The sequence below is a fragment of the Ixodes scapularis genome, unplaced genomic scaffold (assembly GCF_016920785.2).
Source record: "Ixodes scapularis isolate PalLabHiFi unplaced genomic scaffold, ASM1692078v2 PGA_scaffold5__190_contigs__length_132052651, whole genome shotgun sequence".
NCBI lineage: Eukaryota > Metazoa > Arthropoda > Arachnida > Ixodida > Ixodidae > Ixodes > Ixodes scapularis.
In genome coordinates, this window is record NW_024609880.1 from 36,898,124 (window position 1) to 36,918,935 (window position 20,812).

The following is a 20,812-nucleotide window of genomic DNA, read 5'->3' on the forward strand; positions in this document are numbered from 1 at the left end:
CTCTGAGGTGTCGCTGCGAAAACCCCGGAAACGATCGAAAAGTCACAACGTTTGCTATTGTGATCATTCGACACGAGGTGCCGCTATTGGTCGATCCGAATCTATGTAAACGCAGGGGCTGAAGTGGATCCGATTCGCTAACTGGATCAAATCAAATGCAATACGCTGCTGTCGCATCCATGTAAACGTAACAAGTGAAGCAAAGGCGATGAGGCATTTTGAGTCGCGTGCATGATCGCTTATTCTTCATAACCTCACGGCTGTAGTGATCTGTTCGAACAGATCAAATGGGTGCTATTTCTTTCGTTGTGTCGGTGAGGAGTTGGAACTTCGAGTTGATTTCGGAATGGCGTGCCTGTTAACATTAAATTTGAAGCAGGTCAAAATAAAGGCTGTTTGTATGCGAAATCTCGGGGGGGAGGGGGGGGGGGACATCTGCAACAGGCATCTTCCCCAGTCTAACCACAAAGGGGGTGGGGACCACCACTGCCCCCCCCCCCCCCCCCGCGATTTACACCACGGATAATGAGCCACCACTGATCAGTGATGAGGAACTGTTGTGCGCAGTAATCTGTAAAACAGTCCAACGACAAAAAAAGGACGTACCCCCCCCCCCCCTCTCTTCCGTCGCCACTAGACGCTGGATCAAGCTCGTTTCTGGGCCGCGAGTGCCGCAAGTTACAAATACAGTCGCCAGAGTAAATTAAAACGCTGCTGCAGAGGCACATACGGCTTCACGCACATTCCACTCGCAGAGCATAACCACACGGTGTCAATTCTTGATCGGTATCCAAGCGTGCGAAAGCACAAAGACGCGGCAGTTTGGCGTGTCAAAGAAGCTTTCACCACGCCGCGAGCAGCGAAACTTGCTTTCGGCGAGTTGTATCTTTTTCCTGCTGCATCGCGCTTCCGTAAAAATTTGCACGTCGTCTCAACAGCAAGTCTCACGGCTTGCACCGCGTTTTAAACAACTTCTTTGGCGAATGACGACGAACGAGTAGAAAACGTGGGTGTTGAACGTTGCCGCCAGCCTCCGCAACGCGCCAAAAACGTTTTTTTTGACATGCAAGATGGCCGTACGGTGGCTTCACTTGCAGAATTGGAATTGAACGACAGCTAGCGCGATCTATACTTGACTATGCAAGACTCGTATCGCCGCTAAACTTGGCGTTTTTAATCTATCCGGTAGCGACCGCCTACGTGTAAAGTTTAAAGAGTCAATACAATACTGGCCAATACAGCAAGCCAATAACATCCATATGACCGCCGCTGCTGCTGTTTGCGGTGGCGCGATGCGCGATCCTCCACGAATCAAAACATATCAGTAGTCTGCCGCCACTGCCGCGTCGTCAAACTTCAGGATGGAAACCGCGAAGGTCGTCGTCGGCAACTTGGCTACCGTGTTTACCATAATCAACTATGCAAGCGGAATGTGAGTGCGGTTACGTTTGTTCTACAGTCGGTTCTGAAGGGTGTTTTTTCTTGGGAAGTGAGGTTTTTGCGTTCGTGTCAAGCACACTAGTCTGTGCCTGGCTTCGCTATCTTAGCGCTCGTCGACGTTGAAGCGTTATAACTTTATGACAGCAGACTTGTTTTTATGCTTTGTTTTTCAGACAAATATGCAGGAACGTCTACGCCAAAGGAAACACAATCGATGTTTCCCCGTTACCGTTCCTAGCCGGAATACTGACGTGAGTACCGGCGGAACTATTCGCGCGTGCATGATGTATGCATTCAGATATTCCGGCTGTCATCTGTTGCATCCATTCCCGTTCTGTAGCACGTTCATCTGGTTGCAGTACGGCGTCAAAAAGGAAGACACCATATTGATGTGGGTCAACTCTATCGGACTCCTGCTTCAGCTGAGTTTCCTGATATGTTTCCACCTGCACACAAAACTGAAAGTGAGTGTACACATTGCCACACGAGACACCCGCGAAAATAGCTGTCTACACTCTTTTGATAGTGTGCAAGTGAAACACTCATCGAGATGACAGGTGTAGCTAAGCTATCGGACGTTTGACCATCTTCGTAACTGTTGTGAACCACAGTGTGCATCATACATAGTTTTCGATGCCAGGGCGCTGAATATGCATGCCCACCAAGAGAGTGGCAGGGCATTTCGTTTTAATGCCTTGCCTTCCAGCATACTCTTGTTGCCTTCCAGCGTGCTTCAGCTGCGTGTGCATGCTCGAGGCTCATGGGACGCAGAAATGTTATCAAAGGTCGGAGGCTTGCGCTAAAGGCAGGATAACTGAAGGGCCTCCCTGCTGTCCTCCTGTGTGTAACCATAGTACTTATTGCCTGATTACCAAGAAATGTGTGACTGTTCAATTGACCAAGTACGTGTTACTTGCACGTGATGTCATTGTGGAGTGCTGGTGGTTATTTCTGCATATGCTCGAGTAGAATGAAATTGTTATTTTTGAAGACATTTTTTGAACAGCAATGTCTCCCGAGCAGCAGATTAAAGGTCCTTGATAAAGATGTATCTGCAAGACAGTCATATGTGGCAAGTGATGACCAAGCTAGAGATTTGCACGGGTCAGTTTTCAATAGCCTGGCCCAACCCTTCGTGCCAACACTTTGACCCGGCACTGTTTCACACGGCCCGGCCCGCTCAGACCCACTACATTTTATTTATTTATTTTCTTCCTATGTTTTAAAGTGGTAATATTGCAGGCATGATGGCTTCCTCCCAAACACGAAGCGTCTCACCGCAGCAAAGTCTACGCAATGCTTACTGTGCACTATTTGACCGTGGAGTTTCGGGTTTGATCAATAGACACGTGAGGCAGTGTGGCCGTATGTCGTGTGGAGTCGGCGTCGTCGCATACAACTGCAGTCCGCATAAAGGTGGCATTCTTTTTGTTTTATTTTACATTTTTTTACTTGCCCATCGCATCTGTACTTAGTGTCACTAGAGAGTTTTAGTAGATCGCGTTTTCAGGCAATGCTATGTGTAGGAGCTCGTGCTGTCGCGGGAGCTCACGCTGTTATTTCGAAGCATGCTCTGAAGCGCGCGCCCGGAGCGATAGCGGGCCTCTGAAAACAACCTACTAAAACTGGCTATTTTAACATGGTCTAAGCGCAAAAGCTACAAGTACGAGTGGATAGCATCAACAGGTGCCCCAGCTGCTCTAGCACTCGTGCAGCCGAGCCGCTGTTCAACTCGAGGAGCTCGCACTCATTGCCTTCGCGCTTATCCACGTTAAGATGACATGAAGTATAAAGTCGCAATGCATAATACGAAGTTTTAGTAGATCATGCTTTCAGGCAACGCTATGTGTAGTGGGAGCTTGCGCTACCATTTTGAAGCATGCTCTGAAGTACATGCCCAGAGCGATAGGGGTTCTCTGAAAACAATTGAAACTATTAAGTGCTTGCACTAGAAGGTTCAAATAGAGGTTTGCAATGCAACAGGAAACAAGATTATGTGCGCACCATACTAATCAATCATGGCTGTTTGCACACTGCTTGGGAGATCAAAAGCGGCTGCTACAGTGTCAACCTAAGTTTTACAGAAAATGTCCGCTGCAGCTTGCAACATAATTTCGTTAGAGGGAAACTTTTTGGCACAAGTGTATGTTGCCATGCATGCGTACAAACACTAAGAGCGCTGATCCCCTGTGAAATAAAGATTTCGATCGGTTCTGGGACAGACTTTGTTCTTTCAATTTAGTATTTAAACCACTGAAATGCCGTAACCCCGGTAATCAGATCATTTACACAACACAGCTTGGTATTAAGTACCTAAAGGTGCACTTACTGCACCAAGATGCGATATAATCGGCAAGTTGTGCACGGTTGGCCGTCAGCGCCGCACGTGTTGACCTAAACCAAAACCACAGAGTCCGCCACTTCGCCAGCTCCTGGCCAACTAGTTCCCAACATGCAACGCCCACACGGTGTTTGTGGAATTAGGGAAAGGACTCGTTGGTTTTTAGAGTAACAGAACATGGTTTATTATATTGAAAACTCATTTAAGTGAAGTTAGAGAAGGCACGTCCTCCTTCGACTCTCGTTCCAACAAGAAGGGCGAAGTCGCCCCCACCAAGCGTCGGTCCAAGAGGGGGGCTCGTCGTTTATGACCCCACGGTGGGGCGCGCTCTCCACGCGGCCCTCCGTCCCTCTCCCCGGTTTCCCGGAAAGGGGCTGGTGCCTCGGTTTCTGCTCGTCTTCGAAGTCGCTCTTCCTTCCCTCTTCCCGGCTCGGGCATCTCCACGTTTTCTTCTTTTTATTTTACAACACATTCCCCCCCAAAATGACAGCGTCATTTTTTTGTCCCGTTATGCGATCTCTAGAGGGTACAATAACTGTATGGGTCTTTTGAGCGTTGACCCTCCAGGCATCTTGAGCAGGCATGATCGTACTTTGCCGTCTCTTCCCGGAAACACCTTCTGGATCCTAGCGAGTCTCCACTGCTGTCGGGGCCGCAGGCCGTCTCGGAGAAGAACCAGATCACCCTCTTCCAGCAGTTTTCCCTGGCGTTGTTTCTGGCTTTGCACTTTCCTCAGTTCCACCAGGTACTCTTGGCTCCATCGGCGCCAGAAGGCTTCCGTTATCATCTGTCGGTGGGTCCAAAACCTGCGGAGGTCGGTGTGAACACCTTCGACATCTTTCTTCCCCATGCTTGGCAGCGTCGTCAGTCGTCTGCCCGTCAAAAAGAAAGACGGACAGAGGGGCTCGGGCTCTCCGGGTTCGTCGTAGACGTGAGTAAGCGGTCTCGAGTTCAATACCGCCTCGATCTCGGTCAGTGTTGTTGCCAACTCGTCGAAATTTAAACATCTGGCACCAATCGCTTTCTTTAGTGAGAGCTTCGTTGATCCGACGAGGCGCTCGTAGAACCCGCCCCACCATGGGGCGCGCTCGACGATGAATTTCCACTCGATTCGTGCGTTGGTAACGTAACCAAGGACCTCGGGATCACGAATAGCGCTCCATAGTTGTTGGAGGTCTCTGTTGGCTTTCTTGAATGAGAGTGCGTTATCGCTGTAAATGGTCCGAGGGACACCTCTTCGTGAGATGAAACGTCTCAGCGCCATCAAAAATGACTCGGTGGACATATCTCTGACGAGCTCTAAGTGAATCGCTCTCGTTACGGCACAAGTGAACAAAGTCACATAGGACTTGTGCAGTCCGTTTTCTCCCTTTACCAGCAGTGGTCCTGCAAAGTCGACGCCAGTGACCTCAAAGGGTTGAGCCTGTGTCACTCGGTCTCGTGGAAGCGGAGCGGTCACTTCCGTCGCCGGACGGGCATTGAAGCGCTGGCACGTCACGCATCCCTTGATTATCTTCTTCACCAATTGCCGTGCTCGCACCACCCAGTACCTCTCTCTAAGCTGGGCCAGGGTGTCCCGAACTCCCCCGTGTAGCACCTGACGATGCGACTGTCGGACAAGCAATTCTCCCAAGCGATGTCTGCCTGTCAATACGCTGGGGTGTCGTTCAGAGTACGGCTTGTCACTCTGTTGAAGCCTACCGGTGACACGGAGAATGCCGTCATCGTCAATGTGCACTGGGATGTCTCGTAGAGGCGAGTCCGATGGAAGACGCTCCCTTTTTTGTGTACTCCCGATTTCCCGTTGAAGCTCTTCCCGCTGTACTTGACGTATCCAGTATTTTTCGGCTTGATCCAGTTCGATGGCTGTAAGTTGACCGGTGTTACTGTTTACATGCCGTAGCTTGCCGACATAGCGCAGAATCCACGCTGTCACCCGAAAGAGGCGTGCTGCATCGCTGTAGCGTTCAATGTTCAGCACTGAAGGAACCGCAGTGGAGCTCGTTGCCTGGAGCACCTCAATCGTCCTTCTCTCCACCAACGCTGTCGGCGGAGAGTCATCCACTAGTGGGGAGTGTGGCCAAGAGCTCTCGTGCATCTTGATCCACGGTGCTCCCTCCCACCAAAGAGAACTGTCAACAAGCTGATCAGCACCGATCCCTCTGGTCATGAGATCTGCCGGGTTTTCCAGTCCGGGGCAGTGTCTCCACGCAGAGATGTCGGTGAGGCGTTGAATCTCAGTCACCCGGTTCTGCACGAACTGTTTCCACTGAGATAGCTCCCCTGTGATCCAATGCAGAGCTATCGTTGAGTCCGTCCAGAAGTGTGACTCGTCTGGCGTTTGTTTCAAGCTTCGCATGACGTAGCTGTGCAACCTGGCCGCCAACAGACATGCCATCAACTCCAGTCGCGGTAGTGTCAGTTGCTTGACTGGAGCGATTCGTGACTTGCTCATCAGGATGGTCGATGTAGTACTTCCATCCGCGTCTGTGACACAGATGTAAGCCACTGCTCCGTACCCGATCGGGCTGGCGTCGGCAAATACGTGCAGGGTAGTTTTCTCCGCACTTCCAGTCGTGCCGGCTTGGTAGTAGCGCTGCACCCGAATGTTTTGCAGATCGTTCAGTTCACTACACCATTGCATCCATTTCCCGTCCAAGTCCTGTGGCAGTTTTTCATCCCATTCCACATGTCGTTGCCATAGCTGCTGGAATAGAGCTTTTGCCCTAACAGTGAATGGTGACAACCATCCGAGGGGGTCGTACAGGCGAGCCGTTGTTTTGAGAAGGGATCTCTTCGTGCTCATTCCAGAATCTGGTTGCGTAGTCGTCGATGGAGTGAACGTCAGGTGATCAGTGTGGGGGCTCCACGTCAGTCCCAACACCTTGAGGACGCCCGTGAGATATCCTAGGTGCTTGGCCTCACAACTGTCATTCACGAAGCGTTCGTTCATACTCTGGTTATTTGAGGCCCACTTGTGGAGTGTCATGGAAGCAGTCCCGAAGATGGCGTTTGCGTCGTTGTAAAGCCTCATAGCTTCCTCCTCGTTTTCTGCTCCCGTCAGGAGGTCGTCGACGTAGAGGCAATCCGCAAGAATCGTTGCTGTGTCTGGGTAGTCTTCCTCCATGCTCTTCAGATGATGCCTGAGGGTTGCCACGAGCAGGAATGGGCTGGCTGTTGTTCCGAAGGGAACTCTCGTCATGCGCCAAGCTTGTACCTGGGGTCGCGGTTCATTCGCGTCTGGCGTCGTCTGGTACCACAGGAAGCGCAATGCGTCCCGGTCCTCTTCCTGTATTACAATCTGCAGGAATGCTTTTTCGATATCTGCCACCAACGCGATTCTGTGGCTTCTGAAGTTGAGTAGCAAGCCAACGAGGTCAGCGGTCAAGTTAGGTCCGCTTTCAAGGTTTTGGTTAAGTGACCTCGACCTGTTGCCATGCGATGAAGCGTCAAACACGACGCGCAACCTCGTCGTACTGCTTGACTCTCGGAGCACCGCCTGATGTGGCATGTAGTAGGTCGGCTTCTGCTCGTCGACGTCGTTCCTCGTTACCGGCTCTGCCATTCCTTCCAAACAGTACTGTCTCATTACAGCGTCGTACTCGCGAAGCAGGTCCGGTGTTTTTTGGAGACGGTTCGTCAGCTGGGTCAGTCGTTTTTCTGCTATTTCCCTGTTGTCGTCGAGATTCACGTTTGATTTCCAGGGAAGAGCAACTTCGTATCGGGAACCAACTCGTTTGATGGTCTCCTCGAAGGAGTCTAGCTGCCGTTGTTTTGCCGAGTCAACTCCTTCGTCTTCAGTCACTCCGATTGACTCCAGTGTCCAAAACCGCTCTAAGCAGTCTGTTGCTTCAGCTGTTGCCACTGATGTCTTGAGGGCGATCGTTTGCGTACATTGTACGTCGTGAACTGTTCCTCTCACGGGACCCTGGATACTCCATCCGAATGCAGTCTCGACCGCTCTTAGCTTCTCTTTTAGTGGTTTGGATTTCCCCGTCACGAGGTCCCAGTAGTGCTCTGAGCCGATGAGAAGGTCAATATCACCACGTTGCTCGTTTTTAGTCGAGTCGGCCATCTTCAATTGCCCGAGTAGTTTCTTTAGGTTGGGTTCTGGGATAGGGATCTTCTGATCGCATATCACGTCCGTTTCAAGAACTTCGAGCTTATGCATCTTGCCGTTTTGTGCCGTTAATGAAACCAGTACCCTGCTAAATACTCGTTCTGATTGGTGTCCGCCGAATACTCCGACGGTCAGTGTCTCCTGTCCCAAGATCTTGCACTCGAGACGTTCGGACGCGTTCTTTGTAATGAACGAACGTTGGCTCCCTCCGTCGAAGAGAGCTCGGACGAACATCCCGTTGGTTTCTCCTGCACACCAGATTGTTGCAGTCTGGAGAAGGACAGCTGGCCCGGCAGCTTCGCCTGTGGCGGTTTCCAGATTCACTGGGACGCTCGTTATCGCATTTCGGTTTGCTTCTACCTTGGTTGACGTGTAGCCTGGGTCGCACATCGTTGTCGCATGCCGTCTCGAACACTTCGTGCATTGCATGCTGCTTCTGCATTCATTCGAGCGGTGATTAGGTTTCGTGCAACGGAAGCATCGTCTCTCCAAGCGCAGCAGTCTTTTCTTCTCTTCGATCGAAATGTCAGCAGAGCAGGCAGCTGTCGCGTGGTTTTTTTCCTTGCAGAAGAAACAGCTATCAGGTCTCGTTGTTTGATGCAGTAATGCTGCGGAGGATTGATAGCGTTCTCTGGGACTTCCCTTTTTCTCGTTTTTCTTCTGACTGAATCCACGCGGCTGTTGCCTCGTGTCCATAGCTTGTTGTGCAGCTAGGTTCTCGCGGCTCTGGACTTCAACTCTCAAAAAGGCAAGCAGTCGTGAGAATAGTGTCACGATACCTCGTTCAGTGGTGCTTGTCTCCGTCGGTCGTTCCTGAGAGTCCTCGAATCCGGTGGACATCCCTCCGGCTGAAGCGTCCAGCGTCGACACGTCCGATGCTTGCTCGTTCACGATCGTTCTGTTAAAATCCAGCAGGATTTCCTTTGGCAGTGCACGCTGAACCACAGGAAACAAAAGAGCACCGAAGGTCTGATGCCTCTGCCCGAGTGCCTCCAGTCCTCGGAGATGGGAGATGATGGTGTCGTAGAGTCGACGGAGACCCCGGACGTCGTCGGCGTCTCGCACTGGCTGTAGATCTAGGAGCTTCCGCATATGTGTCTGAACAAGGACGTCCTCATTTCCGAAGCGTTTCTTCAGCAGAAGCACGGCGTCCTCGTAGCACCGTGATGTGGGAGGCAAACCCCTGATGGCACTTGACGCCTCGCCGGTCACCGCAGCCCTCAGGTACCCGAACTTGTCCAAAGTCGTTAGCTGGTCGTTGGTGTGTATTACTTGCTCGAACTGCTCCCAGAACTCTTGCCGAGAGATGCTTTTGCCGTCGAACTTGTGTAGCTCGAGCTTCGGGAGCTTCACTCGGCAGGCAGTCGTTGTCGCGTTTCCGTTGTTGTTCATCGGCGATGAATCCAAATTTCGTGGTGCACCTGCTCGGACTTCCTTCAACTCTTCTTGAAGTGTTGCAATACAGGTGACGACCCGATCATTGTATTCAATTGTTCGCACAAAGTTTTGCTCGGCTTCTCCTTCCGGCACTAGTGGCTCGATGGCGGCGTCCACCTCGTTCAGTTGTGCTTGGAGGGCGCCAAGCCTTGCGGAGGAGATGCTGAGGTTCTTTTCGTTTTTCTCGTTGCTTTCGATGTACGAATCAATTTCAGAAAGGAGTTTGGTCACCTGTGTTCGCAGTGCAGTTCGTTTCCCCTTGAGTCGTTCCATGATCCGGAGCTCGTTTCCTCAGTCGTTGGCGAATCCAAGATGGCTCCTGCCTTCTTCTCGTTGCCTCAGCCGTTGGCGAATCCAAGATGGCTATCCAAGATGGCTCCTGCCTTCTTCTCGTTCGTCGTTTTCACTTTTCTGTCGTTGGATGTTCTGCGTTGAAGTCATGTCCTAATTTCCTTCATTCCCGGGTTTCGGCACCAACTTTTTAACAGTGTGGAATTAGGGAAAGGACTCGTTGGTTTTTAGAGTAACAGAACATGGTTTATTATATTGAAAACTCATTTAAGTGAAGTTAGAGAAGGCACGTCCTCCTTCGACTCTCGTTCCAACAAGAAGGGCGAAGTCGCCCCCACCAAGCGTCGGTCCAAGAGGGGGGCTCGTCGTTTATGACCCCACGGTGGGGCGCGCTCTCCACGCGGCCCTCCGTCCCTCTCCCCGGTTTCCCGGAAAGGGGCTGGTGCCTCGGTTTCTGCTCGTCTTCGAAGTCGCTCTTCCTTCCCTCTTCCCGGCTCGGGCATCTCCACGTTTTCTTCTTTTTATTTTACAACAGTGTTGCCAGTGTTGTGTGCAGCAATTTTTGGAAGAAGTTTATTAGGTACTTTTCCTCTCCCTGCACGGATGCATAGCACGTGCATGTTTTATGTTGGGCCCTTTTTCACACCGGACGTTTTTGGATCAAGAAGTTTGAAACTTCTTTTTTGCCTGTTAGACACCCCTATAGGTTTTCTCACTATTAATACCTTTTGTTCAAAATAGCCTGTGCATCCTTTCTTTCACTTCTCGTCATCTTTCGCGACTAAACAGGCTCATCAAAAGCAACTGAAACCAGAAAATAAAAAGAAGCAGTAAACGGAAACGTGTGTATGGTGCTCTTGGTAGGTAAGCAAACAAAGCATTACGGCGGGTCCGAACTAACTACGAAGTACCCACTCCAGCTCTGTACGACCAAAGAAAAAAGGGTTGAGAGAACAGTCTTGCACAGTGGATTGAGAAATGCCTCATAGAAGCAGGACTTCCTGGACACAGTAACCTTGATAAAAACGACATACTATTTATTCAGGGTGAAGGAGAGAGAGAAAGAATAAATGAAGTTTTTTTATAACAGTGGTTGGGACACGCGTGTCAAAAAACTAATTTTACGGAAAAAAAAAATTTTAGAGCAATATTGACGGCGCGAGACGCAATTTAGTCAGCAGTCACCTCCTTTCCACTCGTTATCTCTCGGCATTTCAGGCACATGGAAAACAGGTGGATTGGCTTCGCCTTCACGACCAAGATGGTCTTTGCTAAATGACCCATACATCATGAACTTCGTGCACAGAATTTCAAATAGATCTCTCGCCGTCAATATTACTTGGTTTATTATTTTTTTTTCACATAAAATTTATTTTTTGATATGTGTGCCCAACCAAATTGTTAAAAAAAAAGAAAATTCTTCTTAGCGGCCCCTTATCTGGTTTGCTAGTGCCTGCATGTGCACTTGTTTGAGAGGGGGAGAAATATTTTTTTTTAGTTACATCTATACTTGCTGCACTATTGGGTATTATGCACAGGTGCAAACATCAAATGCATCAACATACAAGCATGCCGACAAAAATGTTGAAGGGGGTGGAAAAGCATTCAGCATCGGCACACGCTTACCCATTTACAGCCGGAAGGGAATGTATGCCCCGTCTATGAATGCCGTATTCCGTTCCTCCCCTACAAACAACTGCACAATATTTTTACACTGAGAGCAAGGCTTGCAAATGTTAAGTCAGGGCCCGTTACAGTTGTACCCCTTTGGCCCAAGCCTGGCCCGTGGGCTGGTCCATACTAAAATCACTGAATTGTGGGAAAGTAGCATCAAGCTCCTTGTATGGTCACAGTTGTGGTCCATGGATTGAACAGTTTCTCCTTGACCTCTCCATTCTTGGTAAGCAGATTCAAAATCCCGGTGACAAGTTGCTTTACAAAGACATTTCTTGTATACCAAGACTTAGTCATCCATACACAGGCGAAACAAGCACACATCTTTGCAACTGCCGCCAGATGCTTCGTGGTGTTTGGTGGCATTAAAAAATAATTTCCCTGTCTTGATATATGCAAGAACAATATATTGAAAGAGATCCGAGGAGATAAGCATGAATGATATGTTGATGGCATGCACAGTGCCAAAGATGCTTATATTGGCGAGGAATGCTTGGAGCATGATGATGCTCTATAGTGATCTTGGCGCAACTGGTTTAGAATGAGCCTTTTGAAGATTTGAAGACACCAAAATGGCGATTGCCAACGGATACAGATCAGCCAATTGCCTTGTGAGGTATAGTCTGTATGTTAGTATCTGTTTGTGTCCGGCCAGCAGGCAGGGAAGGCATTGGCGCTATTTTCCCCAGGATCCTGCGACTTTAGTCTGTACCCAGGTAGTACTCTAGCCCAAGCTCTTGCTGAATACTTAAGCATTGAAACAAATGGAGTCATTGTGCTCGTTTCTTTTCACAGAGACCCCTACACCTCAAAATGTTCACGCTGGCAGCCATACTTGCCGCAATCTTCTGCGAAGTGAACTATGTCGTCAAAAATAAGGACACGTCGCTCAACATACTTGGCTTTATTGGATGTGCTGCCGCATTGTTTTTCTTCTCGTCTCCCCTGGCAACTGTGGTATGCGTCCCTTCTTATCATATAGCCCAAGTGGTGATAGGCAAAAGCTACAGGCGTTGCTTCCTGTTTTAGTTGTCACAGGCTGATGAACAATAGATCTTTGTCTACAAGAATGTTGCACAAATGCAATCTGTCTGCCACTTAGTGGCTGATCCTCACATTTTGTGGTAGATACCAGATACAATTCAATGAAGTGTCATTTTCTACCTTTTGCTGCACTCCACAGTTCAGATTTATAAGGTTTCTTTCAACCTATGGCAGCCTCTTCCACAAAGGGTAATGGAAGTTCCATGCATTTCCTGCTGGAGTTTGGTTTTGTTTATGAGCATCCCTGTGCTTCTGTATACAGCCACCTAATGACAACATAATTGTAAGAGACTTGGGATGTATTTTACTCTTCTACCGGTTCATTAATCTCCCACCGAACGTAAAATCAGACTAACGTTTCAGATGCTAAACTCCGCTTTGGCTGTGAACTGTGCGTGCATGGATGCAGTTGCACCCACTTTTGAAGGCTACCTGAAATCTTTCTAAGACGCTTTCATAGGGTTTTACTTTAACCACTAGGTATTGCTATAGTTAAGTATGGTAGTTACAAGTAAATGATTGTTTATGTGGGCAGCTTTGTGCAAAAGCATACAGGCATTGGAACAGTTAATTATTTGCAATGCAAAAAAGCTGCACAGAATTTGTCAACCAAAATGAACATAACACATTTGCCAAAAATAAATAAGATATAAACCTGGGTGGAAGCAATTTCCTTACACAGATGTGCATTTTTTACAAGTATGCTTAACGCAAGACTAGTACAGTGCCATCCACGTATAACGATACCACATATAACAATGTACTGCTTATAACAATCAGTTTCTGGTAGACCACGCGTTTCTGCATCGGGTATTCAGTCCAGATAAAACGATAGTCGGTTATAGCGACTGCATTTTTGAGTTATTCATTATCGTTATAAGTGGATCACACTGTATGTAGCTAGTAAAACTAGCATGTAGGGAACAAAACTGAGCTTGAGTCGATGTGGGCATTGCAAGTTATAAGGCTCGCACACAAAATGACAATATTTGCACTGAACCATAAAGTTAAATGTGGTAAGAGTTACTGACCCTTAATGCATAGGCTTGCTTTTTTTTCTTTTTCAGGCTCAAGTTGTTCGGTCACGAAGTACTGAAAGCCTTCCATTTCCTCTCATCTTGTCGGCTTTCCTTGTGTCTAGTCTTTGGACGTTGTACGGCGTCCTCTGCGATGATGTTTTCATTTATGTGAGTATAGTACAAGGCATCCTATTAATGATACTTGGCCTGCCCGCCTTACAAGCTTTCCTCTTATCAGATAGTCGTAGTGGCCACTAAGCGACAATGTATAGATGCCATTAAACAAACATTTGGCTATGAGTATCTAGTTGTGGTACCCCTTTGCTGATGATAAGCAGGAAGTGCTATGCCATTTTACAGGGATGACCTTGAATGCAATCTCCTTGTCCCTTGCAAATTTTGTGACCACTATTTGCTTTGCTATTTCTAACCAACCATATTCATACCACCTGCATAATTGATTCTACTGAGGATGCGCAGATGCATAGAGGCAGAGCTATATTACCAATCGCAAGAATCTTGAGTCCTGCTATGTTGTAGCACACCATCTGCAATGAGCAGACACTGCAACAATGAGTGAGACCCAAAACAAGCCTTTTTATTTTTTTTTACAGGTCCCAAACTTTATGGGAGCTCTGATCCCATCATGCCAGCTGGCACTGTTCCTCATCTATCCATCAGCAAGTCTCACATTGAAGGAGGAGTTGCGTTAGATATATATTTTGTGCGGCTGCTCTACGTCATTGAAAATATATTTTGAGCATGGGTACTAAAGGCTTTCTAGTGTGTCATAACTTCATTAACCTGTGGAGGCATGCTAGAGACGAAACATTACACTTTTGTAACAAAACAAGAAAAAACTTCCTTTCTTATGTAACAGGCATTTTCTTGTAAATGCAGGAGCCCCGAGTACTGCATTCAGTCTTTTTACATACACATACTGCAAGTTATGTCCCTTTTCTACTTCACACCCCTGTTGAAAGTGAGCTCTTTGTTCAGAATTAGCTTCCTGGGAGGCGTTGGAGGGACGACATCGGGCATTTCGTCGTCGCTGTCGGAGAAGCAGTTGTCCCAGTTGTCCGCCTTGCCAGCTTCTTTCCCTGCAGTTAAAGAGAAAAATTTAGGTATATACCGTAGAATACCGTGCATCCGCCCATACCACATTAAGCGCCCATTCCCAAATTTGTGAAATTTGAGAAAATATGCACAGTACATTGATATGTAGAATTGATGACCAGACAAGCGCCCATCCTCCATTTCTTCATGATTATCTCAAAATCTTGAGGGGGCGCTTGCCCGGTATTTTACGGTAGTCCCAGTACAAGTGGCTGAGAGGCAATAGGTTCAGGTTTTGAGCTGTTGGATGAAAGGCAAACCTTGTTCAGTTGGCTTGGCAGCTTTGTTGAGGACACTTGCACTTCGCTTGGCCTCGTCTTCCTGCATTCACGGTAGACAACATTCGGCACCAGATGCAGTGTGCTAAGCTGATTTCCAAATGCTCTCCTTCCTGTTGCAAAGGCAGGGCTTGAGTGCAGAAACCCCTCCACCAGAATAGTGTCAGGAGGCCTTGCTTTGTCCGGCATTTCGGTTCTCATAGTGGCCATTAATATGTTGTGGTTGCTCCGGCAACGCATTTTGAAGTATTGGTATTTAGATGCGAATTTAAAATTTACCAAAATAGTTAGGGAACAACATGGTGAAGGCAGCTATGAAAATTAAAACCAGACATTGGCTTTCTTTGTGCCACAACAGGCTGTGGCCTCGCAGGAGCCACTCTGAATGAGCCATTAGAATTGTGTCGGTTATTTTAGAAAAATGATATTTATCAGTTCCTTATCAAAGGCAGAAATCTGCGAGTCCCAGTTGCAGTCTTTACATTTCGTGTCTCCTTTAGCGAGTCTTCATGACTATAAAAGTTTACCCCAAGGTACCCACGAGTGACATTGACAGAATAGGTTCTCATATGTTGTTATTCTTTAAAGCAGAGGCGCACAAACGTTTTAGGCCGTGACCCCTAAAATACAAGCACAGACCTTCTTCCCCCTCTGATGCCCCTCTGATGGTGCTTAAAGGGATGGTGAACCGAAATTTGGATTTCAGAAAAAACAATGCAGGAGATGAAGGCGGAACGCTACAATCCCTACAATACAACTCGTAAGGCGATGTCTCGAACGGATGGCCATACTTTGGGAAAAAGAGGTCGAGATTAAACCAGGCCGACGAGGCGTGTGTTGTGAAGATACCTAGTTTCCTCCTCTAATCGCTTCGCCCCTTCAAGGCGGTGAGGCAGAGAAGACGCGAGGCCGTTCGCTTTCCTTCTCGGAGAAACATGACGTGAACATTTCTGTCAATGTGCCTCCTTTTGAAAAATATGGTCATCCGTTCGAGATATCGCTGTATGAGTGATGTTTTGATGTTTGTAGCATCCCGTTGCACGCTTTTGCCACGTGTTTTGTGGAATCCAGATTTCGGTTCAGTATCCCTTTAACTATGACCTGGTTTTCTGTGGTCCCCGTAACCCTTGTAGGTCGCGACCACCACTCTGCATACCTTTGTTCTAAAGGAACTAACATATCCAAAAATGGCACCATGGCCCTGCAGCCTTTAAACCAATGACACAACATAAAAGCAAGCAATGAAAAAAAGTGAAAGCCGTTTACAACTCCCTGTAACACCGAATTAGAGCGCAGCCCTTGAGGAGGAGGAGGGAAGGGTACCGGGGGGTCACGTGACGATGCCGATGATGTCATCAGTGACGTCACTGATGACGTCATCAGTGACGATGACGATGCGGACTCCGATGACGTCATCAGCGATGATGACGATGACGATGCGGATGTGGGTGGCGTCATCAGTGACGTCACTGATGACGTCATCCGTGATGATGACGATGGCGATACGGATGCCGGTGACGTCACCAGTGACGTCACTGATTACGTCATTAGTGATGATGACGATGACGATGCGGATGCCGGTGAGGTCATCAGTGACGTCACTGATGACGTCATCAGTGATGATGACGATGCGGATGCCGGAGAGGTCATCAGTGACGTCACTGACGACGTCATCAGTGATGATGACGATGCGGATGCTGGTGACGTCATCAGTGATGATGGCGTCATCGGGGAGGTCACGTGACCTCGGCGGGGGTCACGTGACCTGGGGGGTCACGTGACCTTGGGGGTCACGTGACCCTGGGGAAGGGGTCACGTGACCTCTGGGGGTCACGTGACCTTGGGATGACCTTGGGGGGCCGCGTGACCTTGGGGTGACCCTGGTTACGCCGACGCCGACGCCGCTCAAGCCAGGAACGGGCCCCTAAGAGCTGCGCTCTAAAACATTGATTGCTTACCTCACTCTCTTTGAAGTCTGAATCGTTGAAAACATCCTGGTTGAGGTCTCCAACTGCAAAAAAAAAAAATACTACTTTTGGCACCACAAAGTCCTCGCGTCGTAACATAAGTTAGGAGAACGGTATTTGCCAATGGATGTATGAAGTGCTTTGTTTCTGTATACCGGTGCTTCCTTTTGAGTGGAATGGAAAGACTTGGCACATCCGTCTTTTTGATTTCAGATTAATCCTAGAAACACTTGTGTGCATTCAAGTCACAAGCAAAACGATGTGGGCTTAGAAGCTGTCGACGCAAATATCGCATTGGCGAGCAATTTTTATAGTATGGGCAAGTAAACTTGAAAGGTTTCCAGGACCGTGTAGACCAGGGGTGGCCAGGCTGACCCGGCCTAAGAGCTGCAAAAGAAACCACGAAACCTCCAAGAGCCGCAAGGGGTGGGGGGGGGGGGGACTTTCGTGTATTGCAGTAAACAAAACTCGAACAGCTTTCAATATATCCGACTCAATATATCCGAAGAGCCACATGCGGCTCGCGAGCTGCAGCTTGGCCACCCCTGGTGTAGACAAACATTTTCCTTTTTCTTTTTAAACACAACATGTCTAAAGGCTTGGATCCCCAAGGATAGCGTGACGGAATGCCGCAGAAACAGTTACGAAATATGCAACGCATAGGTACTTCAGAAAACAATCTGTGCAAAAGGGTGGTAAGTTGAGAAAAAACAAAATTCTAAATGCACCTCAACGAGAATAGACCCCATGAGCTCGGAGTTGTGGAACTGCACCAATTAGGGGGTAGACGTAAAGCTAGCCAGCTTTGTCTCTATTCACGGAGGTGTTTACTAAATGTTTGAATGCCGATCGCTGGGCGCCAGTGTTTGGCGTTACGGCATTCGCGTTGAAACTGTCTATAGGAAGACACAAGAAATCCAAGACATGCCCACCATTGCAGGAAAAAGGGACAGTTGGGAATAAAATAACACACAATAAACAAAGAAAAGAAAAATCCCAATGTACACCACGTGCCCCTAAGAATGCTGCGTAAACGCATTGTGTGTGTACCGACATTATCCGTAGGATTGAGATAGATCGAGCATTTCTCTCTGATCTGCCCATTCGTTGACGAACACACTGCGCAGCAAAGAGGTACTCTGATTATTAGAAGTGTGGGCATCCAGTGAAGTGCAGGGATAACTAAGAGAGCAAGGTTTCTTTTACTGACAATGGCGGTGGAGTTGAATAGTCCCAAATGCCAACGAGATCTGCAGTGGCAGGTCTCGTTGGCATTTGCATTGACGATCACTTAAAGGGACACTGAAATCCCCAAATACTTTTCTTAAGTGCTTCTATATGAAATGTGTCACCACCACCACCCCACCCCCCCCCCCCCTCCCCCCCGAAAAAGAAAAAACAATTAGCTCAAATTTTTATGCTGCAAGATACACTTCAAGTAGGAAGCATTTCCAATACTCTTCTAATTCAGAATAGAAGTTTTGAGATCCCTCCCAACTCAAAATGTGTCTCAACAGAAGTATTAAGCTTTTTTTTTTTTTTTTGGAGGGGGGAGGGGGCATCTAGAGTTGCTTTATGAAAAGGTTTCCTAGTACTTTCTTTTTTTCATTTTTCCATGTGCATGTTTGACAATGAACATGCGGCACTGCCAAGAGATAAAGTGATTATTAGAAACATGAATAGCCAGTAAAGTACTAAGAGCTGGGTCCTTTCGATTGACAATGACAAGTCGACTAATCATATCTGCAGCGTCGGTTTAAAGTTAGAGGCCCTATCTTTGACTTTGCACTCCAACAACTGCGGGGGAAACGGACGGTGCATCGACCCACCGCAGCCATTCCCGGCAGTCGTCCGCTGAAGCTCGCATTCTAACATCAGCATTTGCTTCTTCATTTCCTGAATGTCTTGCTCCAACAGCTGCTCTTTCTGAAAATGCAGTTTCATCATGTCCATTAGTTTTGTTGTTATATTAATATGAAATACATTATACTCTCAAGACACTGAACTCCAAATGTAAAAAAGAGTGACATGGTTAGCGTGGCCTCTTATCAAAATTTGCAAGGTTTCAAGATAGAAAAAAAAAATTGAAGACAAGAATTATTACAGTTTTATTATACAGGGTGTTTCACGAAAAATGGACAAATTCAATATTACAAACACTATGCGTCGCAACAAAAAAAGGCTTGTGTCTTTTTGGTCCTGGGCCAGGGGCCCATTTAGGAAAATTATTAAGGTCCGAGATACTTAGATTGTTAATTATTTATGCGTAATTAACTCTTAATATTATGTTTAAGGGCATGGTTTCAATTAGAAAATTGCTCAGCATCACTGAAAAACACTAAATAAAAAAATTGCAGAAATTCGATGGCACCGTGCATTGTGGAGAAATAGTGCAACCAGTCTCTGCTGCGTTGCGCGAGGACAGCGCAGCAGAGGTTGGTTGCACTATTTCTCCATGGGGCACGGTGCCGTCGGGGCCGAGATACGCTTCGATAGCAAACCGAAACTTAAAAACCCGTCGAATGTGTGCGGTTTTTCAGAAAGCTGTAAATTGCTGCCTCAATTTCTAATTGAAACCATGCCCTTAAACACAATAAAAAACACAAAAAAAAGTTAATTCCACGAAAATAATTAACAATCTAATTATCTCGGACTTTAATAACTTTCCTATATAGGCCCCTGGCCCAGAACCAAAACGACACAAGCCTTTTTTCGTTGCGACAAGTAGTTTTCGCAATATCGAATTTGTCCACCTTTCGCGAAACACCCTGTATATAAATTGTGAGCACGTGGCCTTACAGTGTTTACACAGTACGAGCATGTTATACAGCAGGTATGCTCAAAGCTTGGTGGCTTGCTCCTGTAGCTGTGGATTTACTTGCACTTACCATAAACATTCTTCCCGATTTCGCTAAATACTGCCAAGGCAATAAATGATGTCTGTAGTATATTATCAGGATTCCGTTGTTTTGGAGTTTATGTTTCGCCAAAGTCCGAAGGTGTTTTTCGGAGTTTAATTTTTGCCGAAAATTCAGTTTATATTTGTTTGATTCCCAATTTTTTTAAATATTGAGTTTAATTTTGCAATGTTTCCTATAAAAAAAGATCTAAGTAAAAATGCGAGCTAGATAAAAAAAAATCACTTGTATCGATAATATTTTTTTAGCCGGATTTGGCATTGGTGCCATTGCCATTTGCAATAAAAAAAAAAAAAAAGACAGAAGTTGCAGACAAGCGCTGCTTCGATAAACGTCGATATCTTAAAATCAATTAACTCCTGGAGGTACTCGCTCGGAAGCTCGTATTCATCTCATCTTATCCCATCAACCTATCCAGCGGCCGCGCGAGGTGCAATAATAGAGAAGCTTCAACTGCCCCCCCCCCCCCCCCTTTTCCCCATTTTATGCAATCTCTATGGTTCATAGCTTTCACGGTTACAAAAGCACAACCTCTCCTCCCTCTAAGAAGCACAAGTAGTATGGCCAAAACCGGAAACCAAAACGGTTGCTTTTGTCGTGGCCTGAATGTACTATGACCTGTTGTTCTGAATGAACCTTGTCAATGGTCCGAGATTTGAAAGATAACTGTGGTAGCATTTTCTCAGGACCATTGACCCTGCACACTGATCACACTTAATTGTAGGGACGTCACACAGATAACACGCGGCGCTTGCTGCCGAGAACCGCGAAGTGCGCACACGCATCTTTTCTTATCTGCTGGCTTGCTCGTTTGCTCGCTTCAACGCGACGTGCTCCTGTCTGATTGAAATGGCGATGGACGCTGCTCCAACAGTCGTGATCCGACAACCTTCGCTCATTGCTCTAAACAGCGGCCGAGCTACGCCAGCGCAGCCGAGCAGTTGAGTTTGCATGCTTTGCAGCACGTTTAGTTCACACGACTTTCTAGCGCGACTCGGCAAAGCGTTAAAAACAATCGCACGCAATTCCGTACATGCACCTCGGAGATGGCGGCGCGGGGGACTACACATTTGCCTCTACCAGATTCCAAGCCACGGGCACTCGCTTCTTGCGCACCCGACATCGTCATGCAGCAGGAGCCCTTGAACGTTTCTTCAGCTGCGGCCG

General features: G+C 47.6%; 3 protein-coding genes across 5 annotated transcripts in view; 1 reads left to right on the forward strand and 2 right to left on the reverse strand.

Moving 5' to 3' along the window:
- LOC120839221 (estradiol 17-beta-dehydrogenase 8-like) overlaps nucleotides 1-20,812 on the reverse strand; it is a 604,311-nt gene that overhangs the window by 405,376 nt on the left and 178,123 nt on the right. The window lies entirely within an intron of this gene.
- LOC115332430 (sugar transporter SWEET1) lies at nucleotides 1,100-14,144 on the forward strand. 2 transcript variants are annotated; one of them, XM_042293906.1, is made up of 6 exons: nucleotides 1,100-1,432; nucleotides 1,614-1,691; nucleotides 1,781-1,904; nucleotides 12,099-12,260; nucleotides 13,415-13,534; nucleotides 13,981-14,144. In XM_042293906.1, exons 1-6 carry the CDS (start codon nucleotides 1,362-1,364, stop codon nucleotides 14,077-14,079), a joined length of 654 nt encoding a protein of 217 aa, XP_042149840.1. In that variant the 5' UTR covers nucleotides 1,100-1,361; the 3' UTR covers nucleotides 14,080-14,144. The 2 variants fall into 2 exon arrangements, with proteins under 2 accessions (XP_042149840.1, XP_042149841.1); XM_042293907.1 differs by having other exon boundaries at nucleotides 1,163-1,432; nucleotides 1,800-1,904.
- Nucleotides 14,133-20,812, reverse strand: part of LOC8034297 — a 38,739-nt gene continuing 32,059 nt past the window's right edge. For both annotated transcript variants that reach the window (XM_029994820.4, XM_029994819.3), the window contains exons 11-14: nucleotides 18,557-18,653; nucleotides 16,719-16,771; nucleotides 14,743-14,803; nucleotides 14,133-14,466 (exon numbers count right to left, since the gene is read on the reverse strand). In XM_029994820.4, the coding sequence (XP_029850680.3) occupies nucleotides 14,327-14,466; nucleotides 14,743-14,803; nucleotides 16,719-16,771; nucleotides 18,557-18,653 (351 nt within the window). In that variant the 3' untranslated portion in view covers nucleotides 14,133-14,326. The remainder of the gene's footprint in view (nucleotides 14,467-14,742; nucleotides 14,804-16,718; nucleotides 16,772-18,556; nucleotides 18,654-20,812) is intronic.

Coding starts and splice junctions, on each gene's coding strand:
- LOC115332430 (XM_042293906.1), top strand. CDS start 1,362: ATGGAAACCGCGAAGGTCGTCGTCGGCAACTTGGCTACCGTGTTTACC. Junction 1,433..1,613: donor ATCAACTATGCAAGCGGAAT/GTGAGTGCGGTT, acceptor TTTGTTTTTCAG/ACAAATATGCAGGAACGTCT. Junction 13,535..13,980: donor GCGATGATGTTTTCATTTAT/GTGAGTATAGTA, acceptor TTTTTTTTACAG/GTCCCAAACTTTATGGGAGC.